We start from the raw sequence: 20,903 nt of genomic DNA, 5'->3' as shown, positions 1-20,903 counted from the left end.
CATCTCCTTATATCTTTACAATTATGTTTTCACCATTCCACTTTTTTTCTCATTATAAAGAACACAATTTCACCGCATAAATTTGGAATTATAGGAAATATATAGAGGTTTTGAAAACATGTACACAGAGCCATTGGTGATGTTTCCTAATCACATACACAATTTTTAACCTACTCTATGCTGGATGACAGTGTTATACCGAAGGCATTTTAGTGGCCACTAAACATTCTTCATGAATGTAATTTTAAAGGGTGAATTATATGGATATACCAACATTTACATAACTATTTCCTGCCATGAACACTTGGGCTATTCTCAAATTTTTCTACTATAAAGTAATAACATAAAAAGGTCTTTCATGATATACATTTTAATTTTTTGTAGATACTTCATTGTAGGTTAAAAAAACCTTTTTATTTAGTAGAATTGACATACTTTTTAATTTTTAAGGGAAGAATCACAGAAATGTTAAAAAAAATTTTTAATGTTTATTTTTGAGAGAGAGAGAGAGAGAGAGTGAGCAGGGGAGAGGCAGAGAGAAAGGGAGACACAGAATCTGAAGCAGACTCCAGGCTCTGAGCTGTCAGCACAGAGCCCCACGCAGGGCTCGAACCCATGGACCACAAGATCATGACCGAGCCAAAGTCAGATGCTTAACCAACTGAGCCACCCAGGTGCCCCTAGCATGTTTTGAGTGTAAGATAATAGGGTTATAACTAAACTCAGTAAAAGTTTATGATATGCATAATATCTTTTGCTGCCCAGAGAGTAAAATCAATTTATTTTTCTACCATTTATGTGTGATGGTTACCACTGCACAAACCTCAAAAGCATAAATATTTTTAGTTCTGAATTTTTGTTTACTTTGATAGTTGGCATTTAGTGGCACATGTTAATGTTTCAATTTGAACTGCTTTAATAATTAGAAAAAAACTGCAATATTTTTGCCATGTGTATTTCTTCTTTCGGTTACAGTCTTTGTATGTTCTTTGTGTCATTATCTATTATATTCTTTTATGTACCCCCATTGATTAGAATGACTTCTTTATATATTAGGATTGTGATTAGTTCTATGTTACAGTTGTTGTAAATACTTTTTCCCCAGTTTATTTTCCAATTATTTTATGATAGAGACTTTACCTCTGTTCTTCTGGTTTTAATCTCCTAACGAATAAGTAAAATCTAGTTAGTATAATAAGGGGGCATACTAATCAAGGGATTCTTTAAAGGATCATGTCCATCCTGCCACTGCCTTAAATGGAGTCCTTTCTTTGTCACCCCTTCATTTTTATCTGTCTACTGTATTAAGTTAGAAATGGAAAACTATGGAAAAATTAACGAGTAAAGTATAGGAAGCAGGATGTGGACATGGAATTAACTGTACAGAATTTATGCACCATATAAACAACCATTTACATAAATACAACTGCAAGAGATGGGACGATGGAACCATATTTTCACATCACAGAATGGCTGATTCATAGTTTCATTCCTTTATCTTGCTTTTGGGTAATTCTCACCTTTTTCTACTATTACACTTGCTTTTAGAACTTTAGAATAAATTCTCTTTTTTCATTTCAGCTCTTTTCAAAATATAAAAGCCGAACACCTTAATTCCTGCCTGTATTACCATCATACCAGCATATTCGTCTAACTAACAATTTTCTCCTCAGTTCTTTAATATTGGTAGGTGATGAGTATGTCTTTAACAAATTGGAATCCTGGTGCTCCACAAATTTGAAGACCACATCTGATTCCTTTATGTCTACATGCTTATCAATTTTTCCTAGCCCTTTGCTTCCTTGAAATGAACAAATGCTATTCTTTATTTTTCTGACAAAATTTACAGAATTCTTTAGTACTTAGAAAAGGATGCTAATGACCACCATAATGAACAGGGGAATCCAATTTGCAATTTTAACAGAAAATCCTGAGAGAAAAGGCCTGAGAAGTAAAGTAGTCAAAAGCCCATCTCAGCATGCTCAGCAATTACCAATAATAATCGGGGACTCGTTCTATTTTAGTCACTCTTCATTTTATCCACACCTTTTTAAAGAGCGATTTTATAAAACCTTTAATAAGATCCATTATTATGGAAATGGCAAAACATTGGTAAGAAACTTCAAACCCAGCCAGGCTATTATTAAAAAACAGGACAAGAGAAAACCTCTCCAATTACTATTAGATGAGAGTACTGACAACCCCAGAGATAATCAAAGTCAATTTTATAATATTTCTAACAAGATTTTACTTAATGAATTTTCATATCTGAACAAGGTAGATACATGTATTATAAAGATGATGAGAAGGACTCTTAGAAGGTCAACATTTTCTCTAAATGCATGAAAATTAATGAAGGACACTGATAAACTTTTATCATAAAATATAATATCATAAGGATATTTTCCTTGCTGCTAACTATCCTCTTGGTTCTTTTCTCATATTAATTTGTGAACATACAATCTCAAGTCTTTTAAATAATAGCCTATGCAGAACATTATTCAGAAGGTATCCATTACAAAACACTTATCACACACACAACACACCCATAAGTAATTATGACCCATGGTGTCTATTTTGGAATACCTGTACCATTGTTTCCCTTTTAGATAATAAACAAAACTTGTTTGAGAAATATGATATAAAAGCAATATAATCATGCCCTGCTTATCCACAGTCACACTTCCAGAAGACACTTCTAGAAGCTTTAATCTGTAGGAAACTAGGGAGAACTGAGAGTAAAAAAAGAAAAGTCCTCCCAATTTGATCTACAGATTTAATGCAATTCCAATCAAAATGCTCAGCAAGTCATTTTGTTCATATTGAACTATTCTGAAGTTTATACTGAGACAAAAGACCACAAATAAACCCACATGATATTGAAGAAGAACAAAGCTGGAGTGACTTTAAACACTTACTATAAAACTATAGTAATCAAGGACTGTGGAACTGTCAAAGAATAGCCAAATACTTCATGGACCATAATCAAGAGCCCAGAAAATAGACTCACATAAAAACAGTAACTAATCTGTGACAAACGAACAAAGATAACACAATGGAGCAAACACAGCCTTTTCAACACATGGTGGCTGAATCAAATGGACACCCACGTTGAAAAAATAAAAAAAATCTGGACACAGATCTTGTACCTTTACAACAATTAAAATGGATCACAAAATCTCAACGTAAAATGCAAAATTTAAAACCTGTAGAAGATAATAGGAGAAATATAGATGAGCTTGGGTTTGGTAACCACTTTCTGGATACAACACTAAAGGCATGATTCAAGAGAGATAATTGATAAGCTGGACATCATTAAAATTAAAATTAAAATTAAAATTTCTGCTCTGGAAAAGAAACTATCAGGAGAATAAAAGACAACTAGAAACTAGAGGACAATATTTGGAAAGACACATCTGTAAAGGACTGTTGCCCGAAATATACAAAAAAAAAACCAACAATAAGAAAATAATTGGATTAAGAATGGGCCAAATACCTTCACAGATACCTCACCAAAGATAAACTGATGCCAAATAAGCCATAAATGGAAAGATGCTTCACATCATAGGTCATCAGGGAAATGTAAATTAAAACACTGAGATACCACTATATATGTCCTTGTTGCCCAAATCAAGAACATTGACAACACTAATGCAGGCGAGAATGTGGAGCAATTAAAACTCTCATTCACTGCTGGCGTAAATAAAACAATGGTACAGCCACTATGGAAGACCGTTCCGTGCTCTTAGAAAACTATACCTATTCTAAATGCGTATTACTAAGTGAAAGAAACCAATCTGAGAAGGCTACATAGTGTATGATTCCACTCACGAATTCTAGAAAAGGTTAGAGCACAGAGGATTTGGGGGGCAGTGAAAATTACTCTGCATGATACTATTTTATAGTGGATACGTGTCATTAGACATTTGGTCCAATCCACAGAACGTACACCACCACAAGCGAACGCTAATGAAAACCATGGACTCTGGGTGACAGTGATGCATCAAAGTAGGTTCATCAATTGTTAACAAGTGTACCCAATCTGATGGGGGTATGAACATAATAGGGGAAGAAGCTACACATGTAGGGGACAGGGGGTACATGAGAAATCTCTATGATCTCCTCAATGTGCTGTGAATCTAACACCACTCTAAAAGTCTTAAAATAAAAGTCTGAAAATCCTTACACGAAACAAAACAAAAAACAACAGCCCAAACCAAAAAACCAAAAAAACCAAAACCCAACAAAGTCCTCTAAGAGGGGGAAAAAGTCTGCTGCATTTCTTCCTGTAAAAACATAGTGTAGGCGCCATGTTCCCTCGCTAAGACAGATATTTGATTTGTATATAAAATGATGTTCAATATTTTATTTTATTTTATTTTATTTTTTTTAACATTTTTATTTATTTTTTTTGGGACAGAGAGAGACAGAGCATGAACAGGGGAGGGGCAGAGAGAGAGAGGGAGACACAGAATCGGAAACAGGCTCCAGGCTCCAAGCCATCAGCCCGAGCCTGACGCGGGGCTCGAACTCACGGACCGCGAGATCGTGACCTGGCTGAAGTCGGACGCTTAACCGACTGCGCCACCCAGGTGCCCCGATGTTCAATATTTTAAATTATCATTATTGCTTACATTCCACTAGTAACTTCCAGATGTTTTTAGATACTATGAATTAGAAGTAGTGAAGAACAGGAAAACTGCTGAGTGGAGGAGGAGTTGCCTTCCCTAAGGTTTGGCAGGGAGGTGGTTGATAAAATTGAACTTTAAAGAAGTGCAAACAGCCTCACAAGTGGAATAACCCCAAGACTGCTCCATTGAAATGTTAAACACTGTTAACTACACTGAGCTATGCTGCTTCCCCTGAAGCACCTGTTCTGAGGACATAATCCCCTGGCTTGTGACCAGCCTCCATAACCCTGAAATCTCTTTGAAGTTTACATTTTACTTTAAACATTTATATGAATTTTGCATCCTGATCCAAATATATGTGATTCTAATTTAAAATTATGTTCCCCTTTCTCGTGCAACCTTTCCTGAAATCTCATAGCAAACGTAAGCTTCAAGAAGTATGTCATGCTGACTGTAGTGGCTTCTCATGCCCTTGGATTCACTCAGCTGCATAACCAATTTTGAAAACTCAGGGAAGGGTGACATATAATTCAGAAATATTTCCATAAAATGGCTGAGAAACAAGAACATTCTGGGGATTAAAGGAATAAACTTTAGTCGCTGAAAATGCCCTCATGTGAAACCTATATTGCTTGCAAAATACCAGGTACAGCTGGTTTGAACAATAAGCAATTACTATTTAGTTACTGTACTCTTCACTGTCCTTTAGAGACTACTTAATTACTTCAATTTACTTATGTGGAAAACAAGACTACTGTAAGCTTATCTAAATTATTCAGTGTTTAAAATAGCATTTCAGCTGTCCTGTTGGCAACTTTGCATTTTTTTTGAGTTTTAAAGACTAAATAAAATAATAATTATTTTAACGTGGCCATGCAATGAAATCATAACTATGTAGATATTAACAAAGAAACAAAACCAACTGCTTGCCAAACCAACACAGTTTTGGTGTCTAATTCTTCTTAAATAATAGCTAACAGTATCTAAAAGAAAAAAAAAGCCTCCATAGACATCTCAAAAATACTGATATTTAATTCTCAGAATCACAGCAAGATCTCAGGAGTCTTAAATATTAACAGTATATAAAAATAATGTTTAATTACAACTAATACTTAGCATTTACTATGTACCAGCATTGTTCCAATGGCTTTATATATAGTAACTCATTTAATTTCAACCCTAAGAGGTAGGGTTTCAAAGATAAGGCCACTGAGACACAGAGGGTTAAATAACCAATGCAAAACACAAAAGATATTAAGTAGAACATAAAACCAGGTTGGTAGACTCCAGGGACCTCTTCTTCAGTGTCACTACTGAGCATTCAGTTAAAAACAAAACAAAACATGAAATCATGCCACTTGCAGCAACGTGGATGCAACTGGAGGGTCTTACGCTGAGTGAATAAGTCAGTCAGAGAAGGACAGATAGTGTATGTTTTCACTCATATGTGGATCTTGAGAAACTGAACAGAAGACCATGGGGAAAGGGAAGGGGGAAAAATAGTTAGAAAGGGAGGGAGGCAAACGATAAGAGACTCTTAAATACAAGAACTGAGGGTGGATGGGGGGGGAGAGAGGGGGAAAATGGGTGATGGACATTGAGGAGGGCACTGGTTGGGATGAATACTGGGTGTTATATGTAAGCAATGAACCAAGGGAATCTACCCCAAAAACCAAAAACACACTTTACACACTGTATGTTAGCCAATTGACAATAAGTTATATTAAAAACAAAACAGAACAAACAAAACAACAAACCTTTCTCCATGGTTTCTCCTACCTCCACCTATGTGGTAGGTACTATGCAAGTCTCTGGGAAGGAAAAGAAGGGCAAGGCACAGCCTCCGGTCTCCAGGAGCCTGCGGTCTACCATAGGAGACTGACTCAAACCAAGTACAAGAGTTCAAGTGCTTGCTTATCCTAAACTACTAATTATTCAAACCATTTTTAAGGAATACATAACAACATCTTTACAGTCACCTATAACATCATATGGCACTTGGACAAGGCAGTTTTTTCCTTTGTTAATCACACACTAATAAAAAATATGCTACTATTTTGCATGGAGAGCTTTAAGAAAATCAGTGAACAGAATGCAATTAAATGGCAAATGATGAACCTGTGACTTTGGATTGCTTACTGTCACCCATGACCACCTACATTGCGTGGAGGGAGGGGTGAGGACTACTGGCATGTGATCATAGTAATTCTTGGGTAGCACTGTGCCATGGGTTGCAGGATGTCTCGTATCTCTGGCCACTAACTGCCACAGATTTCTCCCACCCTTGGTCATTGTGAAAACCAAAACATCTTCATATTATTTCTGAATACCTTCAGGAGGCAGAACTGCCTGTAATTGAGAGCGACATCCTATATTCTGAATGTCTACTGTCATTTTTGTAATTCACTTTTGTTCTAATTTTGGTCTTTTCTATTCTCCAACATGGACCTGAGCTCTGTGGTTGGAATCAAAGTCATATTAAAAAAGCAACATTTTCCTAAAAATACTGAACCCTACACATAACTCTTTCCTTAGGATCAGGAATACTATGGGTCTTCTCCTCACACATTATTATTAGGAAAAGCAAGAATTAGGTAATAATATCAAGTTTTTAATTAGTAATATGTATTTTAACTGATGAGGGCAACATTAGGAGAATGCATAAAAAAGTATAAAAGAAGAATAATTACCTTGATCTCGGGTCACACATGTATTTATTTTTATAAGGCCATTCATTAAAATTTTAAATTTGGTTTCAAGAAAATATAAGATTTAAGACCAAAGGAATAAATCTCAGTTCATATACCAGCTCAGTCTGTCAACATTTTCACTTTGAGTGCAAATCTTCATTTTATTTTACGTATGTGGTGAAAAATATGTCCTATCAACATAATTGCTGAGGAATTGTTAAGACTCTTTACACTCTTGACAAACAAAATTCTGACTGGCAATTGACACCTTTTCTTAGCTCTGATCTGATTGAAGTCAGAGAGAAGGACATGATCTTACCAATCACACCCTAGACTTCCTCTGAGGACTCACTCAGATCCAATTATCCTAGAAATTCTGACAGCTTGAGACCTCAGGCAGTGCTACAATTTCAAGCAAAAGCTAAAACATTTTGTAGTTAAAATTACAAAATAGACTATTTCTAGGGTGGTAACCAATATGCTATACTGTAGAATTATACATTCAGTTTGCTTCTGTAAGATTAGCATTAATATATTTATAGAATAAACAATAAAAACATATTCTATATGTTCAGTATGCTACTATTTATAAACTCCAGCTACAGGATATCACCATGGTAACAGGAATATACAAACAGCTCCATCCTCCATGCTATGATAGAAGCATCACCAATTTAAAGAATGCAATATGCTTAAGATGGGCAAAAATTATTTCCAAATATAGTCAACAACCTGTTCATGAACAGGAGAAAGATAACTACTGAAATAGAAGATAGAAGAAAACAGAATTGTTCCGCTGCACAATGACTTACAGTCACTCTTGGAACTGAGAGAATGAAATGTTTAAAACGAATGAATGAATGATGAATGAGCGAGTGAGTGAGTGACTGAGGCAACAGAATGACTGAAAAAACAGAAAGGAAGAAAATTCAGGTAGAAGAGCTACTATGTCAAAATGACAGTGTGATATTTGTTTATAACCTCAGCTGTAAGAACTGAATAGAACCTATAATTTGATATTTTGTACATTTATATTCAGTCTTCAGTTTGGAACAAAGATGTATAACATCGGGTCACTGATTTCAAAGAGCATGTGAACATGCATGTACATTTGTTATTTCACTTAATAAATATATGCTGTGTGTGTTTAGGCACCAGGAAACACAAAATAAAGAAGACATTGACACCAGCCTTAGGAATTAATAGTCTAATGGATAAGGCAGTCCTCTAGATAAAACATAACAATTTAGTGTAACTCCGGAAACAGAAGTACATATAAAGCACTATGAGAACATAATGACATGGCAATGTTTTTCCCAATTAGAAAGAACTGATACTTGTATCTACACTAAAATCTAGGTTTTACTGAAAGTTAAGTGGCAGTGATTTATGAAATATTATAAAACTTACAATCTGTTTAATTGACTAGAGGCAGATAAGTGTACACAAAGACATTTACTTGAAATATGATTGCTCAACTTAAAAACAAATAATTACAAGTTGTTTTAAATTTCTCCAATACCTAACTAGTGTCAAAGGAAAGCAGAGAAATAACACTGTAGTGGAGCTTTATTAAATGACACTGTTGACTGCCAAAAAAAACACCGAAGGGTGACTTCTGGAACAATAAATGTCTGAGACCACCATCTCTTCTTGGGAAACTAAAAAGATCAATGTAAAAGTCTCTGAACTCCCTTGACAGAAAGCTCACCAGTGTGCCCAGGGAAAACAAAACATGCACGGTCTTGAGAGTAGGTGAGAAGATGTAGGGAAACCACGAGAGTCACCTTTGAATATTCTGCTGCTCATTTTACGTCACCAGTGAGTCCTGTGGTTGTCAGGGTTCCTAGTGAAGCAAGGCTCAAGTTTCAACTTAATTCAGTGGGAAATAGACCAAGACTGCAACTTTGCCTAAACTCATAGAGGGCAGCTACTGATTCCCAGCGAGCAAAGTATACAAAGTTCTTGAAAGAATTACCCTTAAGACCCCACATTCTCCCCTGACATCAATGAAAGAAGAAAACCCACTTCGTAAAGAAAAGTGAAATGCCTTTTTCCTAGCTAGAAAACATTATCTCCTAGGTCACTTGAACTACTTGAGCTGTTGTGTGTTTCTTAAATAACTTTCTGTCTTTCCCTATTATCTATGCATTCAATAAACATTCTTTGTGTGCTTACTGCATCCTAGATCCGGGGAATGCTATCTTTTTCTTAAAGGGCCAGATAGTAAATATTTTAGGCTTTGCAGGCCAAGAAGAAAAAAAAACAAAACAAAACAGAAAACAAAAAAACGAAACAGAAACAAGCAAATTATGTAGCTACTTATAAACGCATTTAAATATATAGCCATATAAAATGTAAAATCATTCTTAGCTCACAGAAAAACAAACCAACATAAACAGGTCATAGCTTGCTGATTCCAGTGCTATATCACTGTCAAATATCCAGGCCAAGCTAAGACCATTAGGTTATTAAGTTAAAAGGAAAGGTTTTGCATCAAGAGCTAGCTTCTTCCAATAAGAGCTTACAGGGGAGATCTAAGAAAGCTCTGTCCAATACAATTATCTATTGGAGAATAGATATTCCTCTTATTTCAATAGATATCTCAATACCTATAGAAAATGTTCTATATCTATACAGTTCAGTACAGTAGCCACTATACCCAAGTGGCTACTGAGCATTTAAATATATTCAAGGGGCCCTAGGTGTCTCACTCAGTCGGTTGAGCGTCTGACTCTTGATTTTGGCTCAGGTCATCATCCCAGGATTGTGGGATCGAACCCTGCCTCAGGCTCCATGCTGAGTGTGGACCTGCTTGGAATTCTCTCTCCCTCTCTCTCTCCTTCTCTCTCTCTCTCTCTCTCAAAAAAAAAATATATATATATATATATATATATATATATATGTTCAACGCGACTGAGGAACATTTTATTAAACTTTAATTATTTTAAATTTACATTTAAATAGCCACATATGGCTAGTATACTGGACAACAGATTTAATAGTCATTATATATCAATTAACAGGTCTTAACTGAATTTGCTTGGGTTTTTGGCGACCTATTAAGTTAGCATGGGTGCAAATATTTTTATAGGGCATAAATATATTTATTTTTATAATTTTACGTTTTTACCAAGAGATCAAATTCAAATTATTTTTAATTTCTAGTTACAACTGTACTGGGAGTCCAAAATTATTCATGATGTACATTATTCATGGAGCTGGAAAGACCTTCAGAGGACAATTAGTTACATTCTATCAAGTTCAATGTGTGTGACATGTTCCAAAGAGGGCAAAAGAGGCACATTACATGATGGCTCCAAACTAGATTTTTGGAATTAGGAAGATCTGGAATAAAGTACTGGTTCTACTATAGAGTAACTAGGATCTTAGGCAAGATATTTCATTTCTTTACTCCTTAGCTTTATCTTTTATGAAACAGGACAGTAACCGTAGCTTCTCTATTGGGTTGGAATGATTGTCGAATGAGATCAAGAACCCAGAAGAGCATCCTGTCACTGAAATCATCAATGTCACTATTTAATTACCACCATTATTTAAAATTAATAATACTGTATGATAAATATTCTAGCAATACACTCTATAATCTGACTTAGTAGGAACCAGTTCATGATTCTGCATGGGAGAGAGTTACACATGTGGTTTGGGATACATCACTGTATTGTTATCCAGAAAACATAAGTTAGAATCTAGTTTCTACAACTTACTAATGTAGCCAAGTCACATGTGTAGTCTGAGCCTCATTTCCTTATCTGAAAAATGAGAAGAATATTTGCCTCTCCAAGTTGTTGAGATAATAAAATACGTGAAAAATCTTTGTTCCTATAAAAGACACTGAGGAATAACTACTTCCTTTCTTCTATCTCTGGGGTGAAAGGGATTATATCCTTCAAAACTTAGTTGTCAGGATTAAAGGACAGAATCAAGAGTAGTTTCTCTGCGAGTTAAATTATGACATTTATGAAAATTAATGATATGAAGAATAAAAGTCATCTCAGACCAAAAATGTCAAAGTGGCCATGTTGGTGATGGTAACATACCTGCACAGGTGAAAAATCCCATGGGCATATGTCTTTGTTGAGCATGGAACATTGAAATGTAGAAAATACAGGAAGCCAGGAGATAAACTTAAGGAAGTTAAGGAAGGAGTAACCCAAACAAATGCCTCCTCTGTTCTCTGTGCCAAGTGTTTCTCTACCACGGAGACAGATGCAAATGATCTGATGCCATTACACATTATTATCAGTCCAACTACATGGCAAATAAGATTCACGTTACCTGCCAAATCCTAATGAACTGCAGCGGAGGTTCTATAAGGCCAGGTCTGACCTCAGTAGGGATGAGCGCCATGATTGATTAGCCCTGTCTGCCATGAGTCAGGAGGAGGGCCAGGAGGGGACACCTTCACACTCCATTTTCAGCAACTTTTATACCACTCATTGCTAGTTCTCTGATTTTGAGAACGCAAAACTTTGTGAATATGACTTTCACATATCTTTCCGTACAGAGCATGGCCTGATATCTGAGAGGCCAGCTCTCTTAGTCATTATATTTCTGGCTTGTAAATTATTCAGTTGGCATTCTGGTTTATTGACTAGTTTCTTGTGGGGCTAGTTACTCCAACTGGGCATGTAGGATCCATTCTCAATTCACAAAGTCCATTTTCTGAGTCAGCAATTTTGATAAGCAAACCCCACACTATGGTAAATTCACAAAGGTAAATATTATGTGACAGAATTCTCAGTAGCCAAATGGAAGCCTGGCTCTCCTGGTCAGAAAATCACTATCAGACACTTCTTTTAGACTTTAACAAAGACTATTTGTAATCAGTTTCATCATTACCAATTTTTATATTTTCTTAGTTTTCTTAATTTTTCTTAATTTTTTATTCACAGGACTGCTTTTGCCAATCTTAGACGATCTTGGATTCTATACGTAAGCTCTCATCATCTCTCATTTTGAAGTTTAAAAGCAGCGAAAGAACTTTGAGTAGACTCTAGTTCTTTGTCTATGATTTCATCAGCCTATCAACATTACCGAGGTCTTCACCTTTCTTTTGATTCTTCCATGTTTCTTTCCCAAGCCCCCAAACACTCAGACATAGCCCATTAGGGACAGCATCATTCCTTTTTCATGTCCACACATGACTCCGATTAAACCTGCGTTTTATAATTTTACCTTTCGAACATTTGCCAACCGATTCATCATCAAGGACTCCTCTCGGTCATCATCATCATCCAGGTCCAGCATCGGCACTCCAAAGGGGTCAATGATGCTACAGCACCTGGAACCTTCGTCCCTTGGATCAAAGGGGTCGACGATGATGGGCTCTGTTCCTTTTATTTCACAGCGACAGAAGGGGCAGCCCTGGCCATCTGACTCCTGAACAAACAAAAAATGTAATTGGTTTTTGTTCAAATACAACAGTACTGAGAGGGGCCAATGTTCTCCAGCTATAAAAAGAAGTTGCATACAAGAGGTTTTAGGGTAGGCAGTGAGAGTGAAGGAAGATCTGTCTTGAAGAAGTTAATAGAGTAGAACACCAACAAAATGTGATAAACGTTCAGTATGTCAAATTTTCAAAGAAAGATTTATCTAAAAAAAAAAAAATCTCTGATTTGCCAAAGAAAAGGAGCCTAACTATTTTTCTGAATGTTCTTTTACAATTGTAATGTATCAAAACTTCAGGGTCCTGTAGGAAAATGGAAATTGAATCATATCCCTCTTTACCAAAAGGCACCAGCTAATTAAACATTCTACAAAAAGGACATTTTGATAAAAATTCATTATAAACAAAGTAGCAGTATCAATTAAAACAAGCCATTCTGGAAAAGTTCCTATGCATGTAACTATGGATAAATATTTCCATTTAATTGCCTAGGTTTTTAAAAGTCTTGATTTATAATTGGTGGGAAAAAATAAAAGTAAATTTACATCCAGAAACCATCATCTGTCCTGAGAGCCTGTCACTCTGACCCAGCTCATTTGGGATATAATGCCATGTGAAATATTAAATTCTACCTCTCATCTTGCTTTCAAATTAGATACTGCAAAAAGATCTGTGCTAATACTTTTGGGCCAGAAACTCATTTATTGGTAATTATTGAAGGTTTTGTTCAAAGTCTCCCAATTCCGGAATTCACAATTGGCAGGGAAATAGGAGAAGACTGTGTTCTCGCCCTGCATATGATGCTGTCTTCTAGAAATAGATGGTGTCTGATACTCACCATCATTTTTTGTTTCTGCATTTTACCCTGATTTTAGTAGTGTGTTATTTAAAAAATAGTAAAAAGCAGGGGCGTCTGGGTGGCTCAGTTGGTTAAGCATCTGACTCTTGATTTCTGCTCAGGTCACGATCTCACGGTTTGTGAGATGGAGCTCCATGTCGTGATCTGCGCTGACAGAGTGGAGCCTGCTTGGGATTCTCTCCCTCTCTCTCTGCCCATCTCCCCTCCTCTCAAAAATAAATAAGTAAGCTTTAAAAAAATAGAAGAAATCATAAAATCATTTAAAGGCAGAAATGAGATGAATCAGCACCTTTTTAAAAATGAGACAGGGATGCAAAGAGAACTAACATCTTTAAAGAAACCATTTAGTACTTAAGACTGTCCCACCCACTTGTTATGGTGGGAAACTGGTGATCTACATCCCCTCCGGTGACACTGTGATCAGCAGTGGAGTGATACTTTTGCTTCTCCTCTCACTGGACAATTGCTGATCTGTCACTCAGGCAGATCATGTGCTGGATGGGTTATTCTTTTCCAAATATCACTCAGATTAACAAACTGAACATCTCTCTTTGCCACACCAATTGTCAAAAAAGAAAAACAAACATTCTTTGCATAGGTCAATGAAAAGAAAGCAGAGCATTTCCTTATTCATTTACTGTTAGATAATTTGGGAAAGAAACTTGGAATGGTAAAGTAGTTGAACTAAGGTGCTGTGGAGAAATACAGGCACGCCGATACAAAATCCTTTGATGTTTATTGCTGCATATGCTTAAGCTGGTGCGCTTCAAGGCAACTTAAATATTTTGCTCCATCATTCTACAACAGATGATAAATCTACGCCTTAATTATTTTATATTACATTAACATTTCCTAACACAGGAATAAATACTTAAGGAAAGCTAAACCTTTCTCCTATCTTTTGTTAACAGGAACATTAAACGTAAGTGCATATTCAATATGTTGTCATCTAGATAAAATCCCCTTATCAGAAAAGTCAAAAGGGATCCATATTCTGTGACTGTAATGGAATTTTCTAACAGATCTATGTAAGATAATTTCAAAAAGATAGTCTAATATATAAGGGCAAGATAGGAAAGATGTTCTCTGTGTGTCTTTAGTACACGAAGGATAGAAAGTAGGACTCTGGGCCCTAAGTAGACACATCTTTTGTTCATATGTTAAATAAATATATATATATATATATATATATATATATATATATATATATATATAAAATCTGAAACATATACAGAAGTAGAGAGAAAAGGGTAATAAGTTTGTATACACCTACCACTCCACTCTAACAACTATCAGTTCATGTCCAATCTTGTTCCATCTGTACCTTCCACTTACTCACTTGGATTATTCTGAAGTATATCCTATACATTACATAAATTCATCTATAATGTTTTAGTGTGTATCTAAAAACAGAAAAATTTATTAAGACTTAACTAAAGTATAATTACCATAACTAAAAATTAGTGCCCTTGATGTAAATATTAAAGTCATTATTTTTTAGTACAGTGCCCACAACGTTTATGCCACAGCACTCAGCTACAAAAGCTTCTCTTAGAAATTTCAATGTCACTTTGCACATTGCTTTGGTAAGGATGACTTGGAGCTCCCGACAGAGGGTAACTGAAAAGAGGGGTTCGGAAAGAGAGCAGGGGGAGGTAATAACAGCATCCTGGTGGTACCAAGAGAAAGATTAGGAATAGCTAGCTCTTCAATACCTGAATTTAGATTTCCTCCATCTCTGCTATCTGAAAGTTTAATACTATACAAATTACTGCTGTATGTTAGAGTAGCTGTTTTGTGAGTACACATCACAAAAAATATTTTCTGTTTAGCTTTATCTTTGTAGAGGGTTCACATTACTCACTGAATGAAAAACAAAAAAAATCCCCCCCAAAACCCAGCTGGCAATGTACATCCACTTTGATTTGCAGACATAGATCACAATGAACGTGTCTCCTTAATGATATTTACTCTAATATGACTTCATCCATCACTCTTTCTCTGTAAACTAAATACTGCTACATGTAAATTAAGTCTAACTATAAATTCTCAAATGCCACTTTGATACTCTGCCCTAGTTTCTGTCATATGGTTGACTGAATACACATGAAGAATGTCTTCGATAGACATATAACTCATCAGGATTGTGCCTCAATAATTAAAATAATGTTTCTGTCAACATATACTTAATGCAAGATCAAGGAACATATGTTAATAAAGAAAACCAATAAATAATTCCTTTTCTAGTCCTCAACATATTCACATTCTGAGAATGTTAAGAGGAAGCATTTGGGACTCCATCCATTCTAATGGACTCAGTAGATTTTACTTCCTCAAATAAGAAATACTTCCAAACCAAAGATATATAAGTTATCAGAGAGTACTACACTCATCTGAAATGTTAACTATGTAATATGCTCATGACAAAGTAATTCAGACTCCCATGCCAACCATGAATATTGTTAATAATATTAAACATAAATATAACTTTAGGTATCTGAGAACAAATTAACATTTTACAGAAAAATAGAAAAAAAAATTCTTTAACTTCCCAAATTGCCCATTCCCATAGTAACACCTTATGTAAAAATCCAAGTAAATATCAGTATCTCATCACCATCATCATCATCATCATCATCATCATCATCATCATGTATTGGTCAGCTTCCATATGCTTTCTGTTTATATACTGTTCATATGGATTTTACCTCTTAAATACCTTAATTTTTTAAAGACACACTATATATAGTACAATTTATTTGCTCTCAAGATGATTATTAGAGGTCACACTTTGTTTTAAGGTTAATCACTACATGGCTTTCCACATACACAATATACATAGAGAACCCTAAAAAATAATAGGACTTCTTGAGTCTCATTTTGGAGTGCATTTTATACTTTTTTAGTCTGTGTGTGTGTGTGTGTGTGTGTGTGTGTGTACGTGCTTTCTGTAGCAGTAACTTCTAATTTATATTACTTTGGTAATATTTCACATAGATTTGAAGTTACCATAAATCATTTCTGCAAACCATGGAACAATTATAAATAAGTGAATAACTGGATAGATACATATATACATATCCTGAGAACAAATTGGGTCCATATTAAGCATTTTTAGAGCACAATATTTCCCACAGAAATTCAATAACTTGTTAAAAGAACATATAAGAGAGTTAATAGTAATCTTACAACAAATCACTCAGAGTGAAAGAGATGGTTGGTTTTGGCGCTCTCTTATGATGAACAAGGAAAAAAGACATTGGTGAATCTAGGCTCTTCTGGTTTTAACTTGTGAGGCCCATGAAAACACCAAGTCAGAAAGAAAGCACAGACATTCTGAATCAGGACACCTGAATTGGAACCCTACACCCACCAATTACAGCTGTGTGATCCTGGGTAAGCTATTCATCTTATTCTGTAGGGTATAATGAGGGAATGTACAATTTAAGGGATATCTCAAAAATAAATTAATTCAAATCTTTCAAAGTGCTATGCAAGTACTGGCAGAATTACTATAAAGATAATTTCAAAAGCAAATTAGTATAGTAAGATAACTGAAGAAACATGTCTTAACATCTGAAAATATTTACACAACCACAAGAATTCCCACCTTATGAAATGAATGCAATTTTTAAACTACTTTTAAACCACAGAATCACCAATGTTCATAAATTAAGAATAATCAGAAATATAAGACAGTTTCCTAAATGATACTATTAGGTACTACATTAGGAACAATACTAAGATTCCAGGCACTGTTGAAAACACTATACACGTATTAATTCATTTAACCCTATGAAGTAGGTACAATTATCATCCTCATTTTACCAATAAAAAAATGAGAGTTTATATAATTTGATGGAGGTCACACAGCTAAGCATCTGTGTGCAGGAAATTACATTCAGGTGGCCTGTTATATGAATCGAATCATTTCATCACTACACTACCACTATCCTACACTGCAGCATCAGGATGTAGTTCCTTAAGATCAGATTCATAACCTAGGTTAAGATGAAGTTTAAAAGTAGCTGCCTACTATTGATCATTCAAAAATGAAAAAAAAAACCCTACTGTTCAAATTACAAAACTACTTTAATCAATAAATATTCTATTCACTCAAATTGAAAGGTTTCAGCTTTAATGAAGATGAAAAACTTGTCCTAGTAATTATAGGATTCCTTGGGATATATTTTTACATAGTAAGAGCTTTTAAAATAGTTGTTGCTAGAACCCAATTTAAAATGTTAATTCATGAAGTTTATGCGTTTGCATTCTGAGGATGCTTTATTTAAGGGAGTCAACTTTTGAAGCACCTATTAAAGGCCTTTGTTAGATCCAACTGAAAAGGTTTCCCAGGTGCCAATACCTGCTATTGTCCAGGCACAGCACGATACAGTCAGACCCCATTTAATACAGTCACTGGACTCAAGCATTTGCTCTACCAAATTTTATTTTCTCCTCCTTTTCATTCCTACTGTCATCACTGTAGTTCATGAAATAATTGTAACATCTTTTAATGACTCTAGTAGCCCCTACATCACTCCCACAGTGAAACAGGAGCTCCAACACTTTATCACTTTTATACAAAAAGACACAACATGTAATCAAGGGGAGAAATACCAATTTACAACATTCTTATAGGCAAATATAATTTTATTATTTGTAGTACTAAGGTTACAAAATTACACTGAGGCTAGAAATGTGAAGGTTGGTTGCTTTTGAGGGAAGATACAGAAAAAGATTATTTCTTTGTGCCTTAAATGTGACCATGTGAGCTGGCTTCTCTCCTCTCTTAGATAACTACACATTTTTTGCCCCACAATGCTCTCTAAATATGGGACATTCATAAATCTCTTTAATCATATTCCATATTAAAATCAGGGCTTACTGATTTTCATCTAATGACTCTATGAAATATTATTTTGAACATTCTAATATCTTTCCTTTAAATTATTTGGAAAAAGTACAGAAGTAATAATCACAGGAAAAAGTTAATTTTACTTTTAATTGAATTAAAGTCCTTGGCAGTAATTCAAAACAAGGCTGCATATCCAACTGATATATATGTATCCATTTTTATTTTGAATTTTTTAAAATGTTTATTTCTGAGACAGAGCATGAGTGGGGGAGGGGCAGAGAGAGAGGGAGACACAGAATCCGAAGAGGGGCAGAGAGAGAGGGAGACACAGAATCCGAAGAGGGGCAGAGAGAGAGGGAGACACAGAATCCAAGGCAGGCTCCAGCCTCTGAGCTGTCAGCACAGAGCCTGACGCGGGGCTCGAACTCTCAAAATGCAAGAGCATGACCTGAGCCAAAGTCAGTCGCTCAACTGACTGAGCCACCCAGGTGCCCCTATCCGTTTTTATTTTGAAGATTTGAAGAACATAGTTTGGAATTTGTGCCATTCACAAGCTCAGAAGCCATTTTCTAGATTCCTGGAGCAAAAAACAAAAACAAAACAAAACAAAACAAAACAAAACAAACTAGTATGAAAAGAGCCCCTTACTTTACACCTCATGTAGTAAGCCTGCACCATCACTGCTGCTCAATATGCTGCTACAAAAAGGAAGATATGGAGGAGTTCTGGATGAAGAAAAATGTTTTGTTAGTATCTATGGAACAGCAAGGAAGTGAAAGAAAACTCTGCAGGTTTTATTGCCAAAGACAGAACAGAAATGCCGCACCCAGAGAGAGATTGCTTCAGAGATTGCCTCTAGAGAGTTGATTATCCAACTTATTTAGTATTCTGTGCAAACTCTGCCTTGCTTATTCAATTTATTAAATAACACAGATGTTTCAGAAGGAGAAAGAAGTATCTGACACCTCTTCAGAGGCATGACTAATGGGCCATTATGACAAAAATTAAAGGGTAACCACTTGCAGCCTGTAACAACTAAGTGACACCGCTACTGTGCATTTCTTAGGGTTTCCGTTAATTACATAAAATTTAAGTTTGCAGTGAATTCAATTAAACCAAAAGTAGGGCATCAAATGGAAGGAAAAGTTGGTGAAGAATGACTTGCTGAAAATGCATACTGGCTGGACACATAATGTTTTATGGTCAGGGTTTAATATTTCTTTCCTATTGGACTCTGATTTATCAGAGCTTCTTGGCAGACATGCAACCTTTAAAATCCTTTTCCTATCAGCATGCCCAACTAAAAGAGTAGAAAGTAACAAAAGATGTCTCAAATCCATAATTAAATTTGAAAGATAACAGGATGCTCATTTCAAGTAATTATTATTAATACCATGCCTCTGTATAAAACTTTCAGATTTACTTGTAACTTCTTGAGGGTCAGGCCTGAGTCTAAGTATTCTTCCTAGCTCACAGATTCGTACAGAACCAGGACAGAGCAGACGCCCAGGAATGTTTCTAAATAAAAAGACAAGTAAATGGACTCGAGAAGTTGGAGAATGATGGATGAAACAAGCCATGTATGCTTCTCTCAAGTAAAGTAACAAACGAGCCTATGCATAATTGAGTTGGAAAACAACCTTTTCTCTATAGAAAAAAGAAACAAGCATATACAACAAAAACTCTGGCTTTAAAGTCAGGAAATATGGACTATAGCTCTGTACCAGTTTGAATCTGGAAAACACTGAAAAAGAGAGACATGAATACTGTACTCTTATCCAGACTTCATACTCATACATTTCCCACTGCATCTACAAGTTTAGATACAATGCCTGACATTATACTGCAGAACTACAGAAACGTTCAATAACTGTTCAATAACATATTAGTTCTCTATTCACCATCAATTAGGTTAAATCCTGTGAGCAGTGATTGAGGCCATAAGGTGGGCTTTTTAGCAGATCTATAGTTTATCAACTGCATTTTAACTGGAATAACTTTGTAACAATTTGATTTTTATTAAGTAATGGGCATTTTACAGTAACATATTTAAATGATTGTCAAAAATTGCTATTCATATTATATGAAAATAGGCAGATGTGTTGGTTGGCAAGAAGTACTATTTTGTGAAATCTATATGCAGAGGTAGAAATATTCAGGTTATCCCAAAGTGGAAATGTTCAAAAGTTGACATTTCCTTTGACCACTAAGATCCCACTGGGACATAAAGACTATGGTATATCACTTTGGAATTCTGAAAACCTGGCCCAAGAACAATATTCTTCAGTGTAGAGAAAACGTGAATCAGGGATCACCATGTGTGTTTTTTGGTTTAAAAAAGTAATAAAGAGGAACTCAGTTTCACTGCCTCTAGGTTAGTGCCAGCATTATTGCAAGCAATAAACGTAAAATAATTGTGGCTCAAAAATAAGCGGACAAAATCAAAATGTGAAAA

At 35.4% G+C, this 20,903-nt stretch overlaps 1 protein-coding gene across 1 annotated transcript in view; it reads right to left on the bottom strand.

Moving 5' to 3' along the window:
* Nucleotides 1–20,903, bottom strand: part of CBLB (Cbl proto-oncogene B) — a 213,320-nt gene that overhangs the window by 61,618 nt on the left and 130,799 nt on the right. Inside the window, 1 exon segment of the mRNA XM_030330544.1 lies at nt 12,521–12,724. Within this exon segment, the coding sequence (XP_030186404.1) occupies nt 12,521–12,724 (204 nt within the window).

The sequence above is a fragment of the Lynx canadensis genome, chromosome C2 (assembly GCF_007474595.2).
Source record: "Lynx canadensis isolate LIC74 chromosome C2, mLynCan4.pri.v2, whole genome shotgun sequence".
In the NCBI taxonomy this organism is placed as follows: domain Eukaryota; kingdom Metazoa; phylum Chordata; class Mammalia; order Carnivora; family Felidae; genus Lynx; species Lynx canadensis.
This window is presented reverse-complemented; position numbering and strand designations above follow the sequence as displayed.